The sequence below is a fragment of the Drosophila mauritiana genome, chromosome X, assembly GCF_004382145.1.
Source record: "Drosophila mauritiana strain mau12 chromosome X, ASM438214v1, whole genome shotgun sequence".
Taxonomy (NCBI): domain Eukaryota; kingdom Metazoa; phylum Arthropoda; class Insecta; order Diptera; family Drosophilidae; genus Drosophila; species Drosophila mauritiana.
Genome location: NC_046672.1, coordinates 6,498,072 through 6,507,869, shown reverse-complemented (window position 1 = coordinate 6,507,869; position 9,798 = coordinate 6,498,072). Strand labels below are relative to the sequence as shown.

Genomic DNA, 9,798 nt, shown 5'->3' with positions numbered 1-9,798 from the left:
GACGAAGTGACGGAACTATGCCCGGTCGCCAACAATGCACGATTGCCGGCGAATACGGAACGTGTCTGCAATTCGCCGCTATGATTTTCGCCGTGAGTGAAAGTTGGGAAAAACTAGTGTTTTTTGGAAGACTTTTTTTTTTTTCTTCAGATGTTACTCGAACGAGCTGTTCACAGAAAGACACAGACTTTGGTTGTAAACCATCCCAAAATTGCATGGTTTCTATGTTAAGAACATTTTAGTTTCGGGCTCATAACATGCATTCCTCATATATTTTATCAAGTCAGTTATCGATAGCTACCGATGGTTGTTGGCAAACAAGAATTTTCGCTAAGATGCAACATGGTCATACTGAAGGGAAACTGGAAACGTTGGAAAGATGGTAACTGACTCGTGACTCGGGAACCTTCCACAACCCCTTCAAACAGCAGAGCAAACATTGAAAATAGACGACCACTTTGATTCTCTACCGTAGGTAAATATATTGAATCGCGAGTGTCGAACACAATTTATATTAACAAAACAGCACTTTATTAAAGTTGTACACTTGTAATCGCCTGGCGAATTAAGTACACAGTTATCGCGCTAAAAATACAGTGTTGCGGGGATCTCAGGGATCCCTCGCTTAGGCCTATGATTGCAGGGTGCAAGGACACCTGCTCCGGATTCGGGCTTATTTGTGATAAGAACTGATATCTGATGCAAAGCAGATATCGAATTATCAGTTAGCCGTATTTTAAGCAGGTATCTTAACACCCTAACATAAAAATTCCATAATATTAATTAATAAAAAAAAACACTCCGGAGTTTAAGTTAATCTATAGTCTACTGCTCTCTGCGCCATTTTGTCGTGGCGGAGAAATCTGGGACTTGTCGTAGCCATTGCTGGACATCTGCAGATGCTGCGGCAGTTGGGCAGGACGTCCGTTGGAGGGCAGGGTCTCGTCCACGGAGAACACGGAGTTGTCGTGTCCGTGCATGTGGCGGGCATTGAGCACGGCATCCGGATGGCTCTTCGGCGACTCCGGCTGTCCCACCTCATCCGGCTTGCCTTCCAGCAGGAAACAGGTGATGAAGAAGAGAATAGAACCTGGGACCAGAGGTTTTAGTATTATTGGTATCCAAAAGTGACCAGATCAAGTCGACTTACTGATGCCGTAGAATCCAGCGTAGAAGATCATGATCGAACCGCGATAGCCCAGGACCTTGGCCACGGGATCCACCAGGATGGGCAGGTTGCCGCCGATGTTGTTCATCACAAACAGAAATACGCCAATGGTCGAGGAGCGAACGCGCAGCGGAACAATCTCCACAACAATGGCAAAGACAATACCGAACCACATCTCGGCGAAGAAATAACTCAGGCCCAGCGTGATCATAGCCCACAGCGGATCAAAGTAGACCGATCCGAAGGCTGGTAGTGTGGCAATTAGCTGGCTAACAGCCAAAACAAAGGCGCGTGATCGAATGCCCATCTTGGCGACAATCTTGTCCGATACAATGCCACCCACGACCACACCCACGCTACCAATGCCAATGGTGACCCCAAAGAGCCACCAGCCCAAGTCCACGTCGGGGAAGTACGTGTTGTAGTAGAGATCGGCGTTGTAGGCAAAGGTCATGCCACCGCAGTGACGGATGGACGCGGCAATCATCAACATGATCATTGCCGGATTCTTGATAACCTGCCAGAGGCTCACCGGTTTGCCGCTGGACGTCTGGCGGTCACCCTCACCAATGGCCTTGCGCTCCGGCTCCCGCAAAGTGGTTCCGGTCAGGGCGGCCATAATCACGGTGAGGACACCGGCGCCCAAATAGCAAACCCGCCATCCCAGATTCCAGAAATTCAGCTTGGTGATGTAGCGACCCACGGGGAAGGCTATTCCATATCCTCCATAGATTCCCCAGTTGAATATGGCCATAACTAGTGCTCTCTTATCCTCCGGAAAGATGTCGGACATAATGCCCGTGGCCAAGGGATTGCAGCCCGACTCGCCGGCTGCCATGATCATACGCAATATTACCAGCTGCCAGTACTCCTTAACAGTGCCCTGCAGAATCATGGCAATGCCGAAGATCACTGTGCACACAGTCAGCATGTTGACACGGTTGTACTTGTCCGCTGCGAAGCCCATAAATACGCCGGCGATGGTGAAAATCAGGATGAAGGTGGGTCCGGCCAGGATCTGGTAGTCGATGCCCAGTCCATTGTAGTTCCACTCGCAATAGCCAGTGCCGTTGAAGTCAAGGGCATAGCAGCTGGTTTCATTCATAACCGCCGAGCACTGGGTGGGCAACTCGTGGCGATTGAACATCGAGGTGTTCTGCTGGCAGGCATGATCACCGTAGTCCAGCTCAATGGCCGTCTGCTTGGAGGTCACCCCGATCAGATAGTGGCCCAGTTCGCCCAGGATATAACCAATGGTGAGTACGGCCAAGACGTACGAGTTGTAGAACCCGCTGAGTTTCTCCAGAATAGGTATCATATTGGGGCCGATGACTGCGGGAGAGACAAGGAGATCGCCATTGATTAACACCACTATTCCATATACTATAATAACCAACATGAAGGTACACAAGCCCAATTGGCTGGCTATCTAACTACAACGCATTCCCAAATGAGAACCATCACTACATCACTATCGCATTTCTCGTTTGCAATAAAGAAAATATTCAAGTGGCTCGACATAATGACAAATAATCGGCGAGCACTCAATTAATGAGTCTACCAGCCTCCGAGTGTCAGCTCGCAGGTCAGCTGCATAATGCAATCTCGACATAGCACTTGACGGATCCGTCGTGACTCGAATTTCGAAAGGAACTTGGGCAGCGTCCATAATTCTCCCTCGCAGCGTAGCGAAAGTGAAGGCAATTACGCGTACGTGATACGAGAGGCGGTGTCTAACGAGCATTATCCGGATACTTGTACTGATATAATGAACTCCAATCGGAGCTCTGCAGGTGGTGACAATTAAGTTAAGATCGAAAACATTTTACTATAAAATAAAGTACTTGCTTGATAATAAATCAGTTAATGGAATGATAATGGAAAGGCGTTTTAAAATGAAACGAATCAATATTTAATGGACTTCAAGATCAATATGAGGAAGCAAATTGTGCCCTCTTTTCTTTAGCTGTGGCCTTACATTGAGTATTTTAAGCCTCAAAGCTTTCAAGGAAATCGGAACTGGGAAAATTGTATAATTTATATATCTATGGGATCTATGGGTTCTCCAAGCGCTCAGTTGGACTTATCCAAAAGCGATCCGAGCTAAGTGCCTCGATTAATTTGTCTTTTTCGTTGTACGCTCCATTCTCGCAGGCGGCAAATTATTATTATTTTTTTTTTTTGGCAAACCGCCATTAGGCAAGCTTCATAATGGGTTAAGCCCGCCAAGAAGCCAGCTCTTTTGGGCTTCGACTTGACTTTTGACAGTCAAACACCCGCCCCGCCAACATGCGTACCGAAACTCCTTTAATCAATCAAGTTAATTCGCTTTTGCTGTTCTTTGTCTTTCTCTTTTTTGCTTCAGTTTTTGGCTATGTCTTACAATTGCCGGGCTGTCAAAAGCGCCAAGGCCAATACCAAGAATCGCCGAGAACATGGTTGGAAGCATAGTGGCCAGACACCTTTGCTATCCAGCCATCCGACGGATATGCGGTCGAACAAAAGGTCTCGAGAATGCGGATGCTCGGTGTATTGACCGCCTGGTTTATTGCACAGCTGGTCTCTATTTACCATTTTGACCATTTTGACCATTTGGACCATTTGTGGGCTCATTGTTTGCGCATCGAGTCGAGATTCCAAAACGCTTACAGAGATCCGTCTTTGTTTCTCCAGTTCCGAGTCAGCACTACACGCCTGCGAACTGAAACACATTCTGGTTCCGACATATTTGGCCCAATGCTCGGTGCAATTTCAATAATAATAGTCATTTGGACTCCAACGGCCTGGCCCATTGATAGTGCCACGAAACCTTGATCATCGCTTCGTGATGCGCGTTGACATTTATGAAGCCATAAATAGGTATTAGAGCTCACACGTGAGTCTGCTCTGAAGTCTTATGCAGATTCGATGTAGGAAGCGGGGTATTATTTCCGATTGTGGTCGGCTTAGCGGAATCTCAAGAGGCAGCCTTGGCATTGGACTATTGTCCGTACTGAACGAAGTTGCTGGGCGATTCTTATGGCTATCCGGCAGTTCCTCGACCATTACATCCATATCCGCCAGTTTCTATTTCTAGTTCAATGTCAAGGCGCCGAGCGGCGTAGACCGAAAACCGGACTCTCGATCAGACGTGACTGACTGGTTGAATACGAACGCCTCCCTCCTCGGGAGACCCGCCTCTTTCGCTTTCTTTGGCAAGGCCATCGGATTTGCAGTTCGTGTGTTAGCTATCCAATATATGGGTGCTCATTGGAGCGATAAAGTTTAGAACCTAATACTAAGAAAAAAAAACAATGAAGCTAATGTAAAATGGAATTGCACAAAGCATAGAACTGCGAATTTGCATTTAATTATCGTCTAGCACAATTAATATACCACTTTAGTGTGCTCCGCTACTTGGAACGCAACTGATCCTTGAGCTTGCCCCCACATATCACGCAATGGCGGTTTGCAATCCAACGCCCTGACATTACAGCATCGACTTGGCCAATGTTCGTGACAAGATTAGACCAAGAACGGTCAGGCTTGGCTGCCTCCAACTCGAACTCAAGCTCGAAACTCAACTCGAAACTCAAAACTCGAATCGAGTGGAGAGCCGAGTTCTGAATATCCGATTCAGATGTGTGGGCGCACAGTGTTTACTAGATATGGGTGGTAATTCCAGCGATTGCCACCATTAGCTGCTATTAAAATCTCGGCTTATTTGAATGGGCAATTGGAGGGCAATTGGAGGCAAGTACTTCTGGGAACTTTCTAGCCGACAGATGCGAGTCATGTTTAACCCCGATGCAAAGCACTTTGGGCATTTGACAGACAAATGGCTGGCACTCAAGCATGCCCATTACACATTATGCACATTATACAATTGTATTAAGCTGGCTTTAAATGCGGTTTATCAGCCAGCCCGAGACGTGCAACCGCAGTCAAGGTTAACCTGCCCACCAATTATGAATGGTCTCCGGGCGGCCGACGGGGGTGGTGCGGGTCGCATGCATATGGCCAAAGCCATCTGGCTGATTTCTGATTTTTAAATAAATAGCGAATAAATATTCCTAATTTATTGGCCAGTCCCAGGCGGCAGGTGTCTGTCCCTCTTTCCTCGCCCAAAATTAACAGTCACTTAGTTGAATTGAATGCTTTGCATGGTTGCGGTTGGGAATAGAAGATCTTTGGGGCCACTTAAGATCGCGTGACGTAGTTGGCCCCATTCAACCTTGACACCTGCTCGTGTGAACTGAACACTTGGGATTCTGCGGCAGTTCGCTGCTAATCATCAGATACCAGGCAACGCCCCTTGGACTCTGTCTGCGAATTTGATTTATGCATGGCACTCGCCACTGTCGTCGAAATGAAGCCATCAGCCGGGGGATTGTCGTTGAGTGTGGTCAGTTAGCAGGCACTGGGTGCCAAGAGAATCCATGTGATTCGCGATTTGCATGTGGCCATTATGGGCCAGGTGCTAAGTGCTAGCGACGAAAACTGAAGAAATGCCGGATGTCTGCGGATCTGGCTGGCACAAGCGGAGCGAAAGTAAGATATGTACATATCTTATTAATCGGATGACCGTAAAGAGCAACTGTTTTATAGATCAGCTAAGCATGTTTATTATAATCACGCCTGAGAATATATAGTATGTATATGGCAGGTGGAGGAGATAAACTGCCAATGAATCAGATTCGATTTCGCTGGACCAGGTGTTCGCAACCTGAACCTAATGAATTACAAAATGCCATACAGATCGCACCTGGCAACTGTCACCGACTGCACTCCCAATCCCAATCCCCATCCCCATACCATACCATACCATCCCACCTGATCCGATTCGATACCAGATGCTGATGCAAATGCCATGTTGTTGCCGATCGCGATCCGCGAATCGTGCCAAGTTGAACCCGGGCCCAAGGCAAAGGGCTTCCGATGAAGGCGGTTCCGCTATTAGCATATATTAATACGCCTAGTGGGCATCGATGATCGGCCGGCTGGTCAAACCGGTGACCATGGCCAGGGCGATCCCGGCGATTTGCCAGTCATCATCCGGACCAAATGTGTCTCGGACTTTCTGTTTGCTCCACTCCATCTCGAGGGGGTTCCGAGTTCTCGAATTCTGAGTTTTGAGTTCTGGGTTCCGAGCAACAACTACAAGCGAAATGACTGGCTGTCGGACTGTATAACCCGAATTACGGGTAATTACGTCGTCTCCGCTTGTTCGACAAATGCAAATCAAGCGGCTAAAGCGATTAAATGGATGGATGGATGCCTGGCATCCTCCAGATTCGACTACAGTGCTACCCATCACAGCGCGGATTGATCCACTTTGAGTGGCCAGTGTGGCAGTCGCATTACTCAACTAATGGGATGGCTTGTTCATTATATCTAATTGCACTAGCCCTAGTCGCAGATTGGGCAATAAGTTACTCATAAATATCGCTCAAGATGCCAGATGGCCCGGCATAATTAGAGTGGTCAACAATTAAGCTGGATGCCGGCGAGAGTTATCAATTAAAATTAATTATCTGCGACACCTGAGCAACCTTTCTAATTGCTCGCATATATGTACATATATGCACATCTGAGCTATTATAGGGAAATGTGCCCAAAGGAACTGGGAATGTGTGGGACTGGAGACGGTTCATTTGATTTCCAAATGCGAGATGCGAGATGGGAGATTGCCACTTGCATTATTGAATTGATTGGAAGAAGCTCATATAGATTATAGGAAAAGGGAATGTTAATCAAAATCAGACACACTTATGCAATTGCCGGTAGTGTTCATTAGCAATTTCAACTTCTCCATAATATATTTCTAGATGTTTGCATCTCTGATCTCGGATCTTCGTGACTGACCCACAACAATGTAGCCCCCATCCCCCATCCTCCAGCCAGCCTCGTCCCACCAGCACAATTTAATTCGAAAGACGCCCACCAGAAATTCTGTCCGAGATGTGGGAACGAATGCGAATCATGTCGAAATTAAATGATTGCCAGAATTTGTTTAATAAATTCCGATTTAAATCGAGCTTTCAACTTTTTGCGATAATGCCAAGTTAATACAACACGTCTGAACAAATTGCCCAGCTGCTACCTTACTCATTAGAATCGATCCATCGATCGATCGATTGGAAGATTCATTAGACCGCCTCACTGGGTACTGTCTACAATATATACATATGACTTGTTTGAAATCCAATTCGGGGCTTTTCCTTTCTGTTCCGCGCCCGATAAGATAGTCCCAACTTCGTGGCTTCATTAGCTCTCGGATGTGGGAGTGTCGTCCGTAATTTGTTGACAGCAACTGAGTTGCGTCAATATTATATGTGGCTCAAACAGACACAGACTCTTAATGGTTTGCGCTGTAAACCGAAGTGCCATTGGCTATTCCAAGTGGCTCGCCGGGTGGCTAAGTGCCGCTCATTAATGACCAGCTAGCTACTCTTCCCATTTCATCTTTTCCATATAGAACTAATCACGATTGTTTGATTTTTGCATATATGCACACATATTTGGCAGATCATCCCATCACATCATCAATGCAATCCCAATCGAAGTGGTAGTTTCTGCTGCCAGCGATCTTTAATGATCCGTGTTAACCACTTGGGATCAGTGCTTATAGGGCTAGTTAGGAGATGATCGTTCAGATCTGTGGACTCCATTGAGTAATCTGTATTAGGTATTTCATTTTTGATTTCTAATTACTGATCTTTTTTCCTGGAATTTGAGCAAGTCGGCGGTTTGGTGGTCTTCCCCCCCAGTGAAGTCCACTGATTCATATCGCCCAGCTAACTTACACTTTTCGAACGGCTGCTATATGTGCATATATTTTCTTGTTCGATCTGCCGATCGGTCGATCGATCGATCGATTGGTGGCTTTGGCACTGACACACAAAAAATGGTGAGAATTATGGTACCCCTCGATGGATTTAAATTAATTGCACACAAGCACGCGTCGGCGAGCAATTGAGTACTGTCAAGGCGTTTTAATATGTCGAGTTTTTTTCTTTTTTTCTTTCATAAATTTGCAGCCAGAGCATCCGAGTTCGTTTCTCTATTTTTCAATTAACATCAACGGAGAAGATAACGCGACACGACAGACGAAAGACGAAAAACGCCACTTACACAGAACAAACAATTCGATGGAAAAAAAAATGGTGAGGAACACACAATTCTGTTCAGTCCGAACCGTGGAAATGTGTTGCCCTGGACTTCGAAAGACGCCGCTTGTTTCTTTTGGGACACGTCCAGTTGGCTGCGTTTGGCGAACAGAACTAAAACACGGCTCAGTCCATCGTCGTTTTTAAAAAGGAAAACGGCCCAAACGGCGGCGACGTCGACGGCGCTGCCGTCGCCGGCTAAACAATGCAAACTTTCAGCCCGAGAGAAGTCCAAAAGCAAAGCGCCAAGCCAGCAAAGCAAAAGCAAAGCAAAAGCAAAAGCAGTCAAGCAGGCCGAGCAGTCGAGCAGTCGAGCAAAAGCAGCCAAGAGCGAGTGCTCTTTGTTGCCGAGATGCTCAGTCAAGAACAAACGTCGGGAACATGACCCTTCCATCCCGATGCCGATGCCGATGACCATGCCCATGCCAATACTGATTCCGCTTCGGAATTCCAATCCCAAAGTGCCAAAAATAGTATGCGTGCAGGTGGAACAAAGGACTGATTAATCGGTGATCCCCGATCCTCAGCGGCCGTGCCTCCTTTTTTTGGCGGTGCATTTGAACTGGCCGCAGGTGCTCTCCGTTTGTCATCTCGTCCAATGGGAGGATATCTTGGGGAAAGTACATGCATCTAACAGGAAATCACAAGACACAAGGCGCATTTAGTACCTCAAACCTCTGTGATTGAGTGCCACTTATCAACTGATCACCAATACTGGACTTGCAGTGAGCCAGAAATGAGTTATTCTCATCTCGAATAGATCCATTCTGGCTGGCCATAGTCACGGCCATTCGGCTGATCATCTTGGGCTGCATGCCTGGTGATCATGATCATCATGATCAGGCTGCCCTTGATCCCGCCTCGGTTTTTGTGATTTGTTTACGCTGTTCTCTCGAGAGTCAGCGAAAACAACAAGCGAATCACCAGCAGCGCAGAGAAAACCAGTTGGCCGCTATGGAAAATCCACGCATAATACAACGTCGAGACTACTTGGATGGTGGATTCCCCCATTCTGTCAGTTGCTCTCTGATGCCTACTTAGTCCATCGCCTCGCCTGAGTTCTGCCGCCCGTTCCGAGCATGCCGATGATGAGTGGTGTGCCTTGTCTGTGCCATGTTCTGCCGACGAACCCTTGACTGGCCCCTCCGATTTGAGTTAGGTTAACCCATTCGCGGGATGCGGGGTTAAGTTAACCCACCCCAATCACTCATATTGTACTAGCCTAAGCTTACGTCCACTAAATAAACAATTTAATATTAAGCTTGTGTTTATTAATAATTCAAATTATAGTTCTTTGAGTCACTTTTCAACGGCACAATGGGTTAAGTTCTGGGTTGGATTCTTGGATTCGGGGAATACATTAAATCGCGCTGCAAAATCCAGTTCCCAGCGATGCCTGACGTCCGTGACTGCAAATTCGGGGGATTTTTTTGTTCGCCGGTGCACTGAGTGCTCCTGCCATCCATCGCACACTATCATTAA

General features: G+C 46.9%; 1 protein-coding gene and 1 long non-coding RNA gene across 2 annotated transcripts; one reads left to right on the top strand and one right to left on the bottom strand.

Moving 5' to 3' along the window:
- Positions 1–13: 13 nt before the first annotated feature.
- On the top strand, positions 14–9,576 carry LOC117146538. Its single transcript, XR_004459810.1, has 2 exons — positions 14–475; positions 8,188–9,576. It is a non-coding gene; the product is annotated as an uncharacterized LOC117146538 (long non-coding RNA).
- Positions 509–8,365, bottom strand: LOC117146534 (putative metabolite transport protein HI_1104). The gene is made up of 3 exons (XM_033312805.1): positions 8,282–8,365; positions 1,151–2,500; positions 509–1,090 (listed from the first exon to the last, which is right to left on the bottom strand). The coding sequence occupies exons 2-3, from the start codon at positions 2,484–2,486 to the stop codon at positions 819–821; spliced, it is 1,608 nt and encodes a 535-aa protein (XP_033168696.1). The 5' UTR covers positions 2,487–2,500; positions 8,282–8,365; the 3' UTR covers positions 509–818.
- Positions 9,577–9,798: the final 222 nt, after the last annotated feature.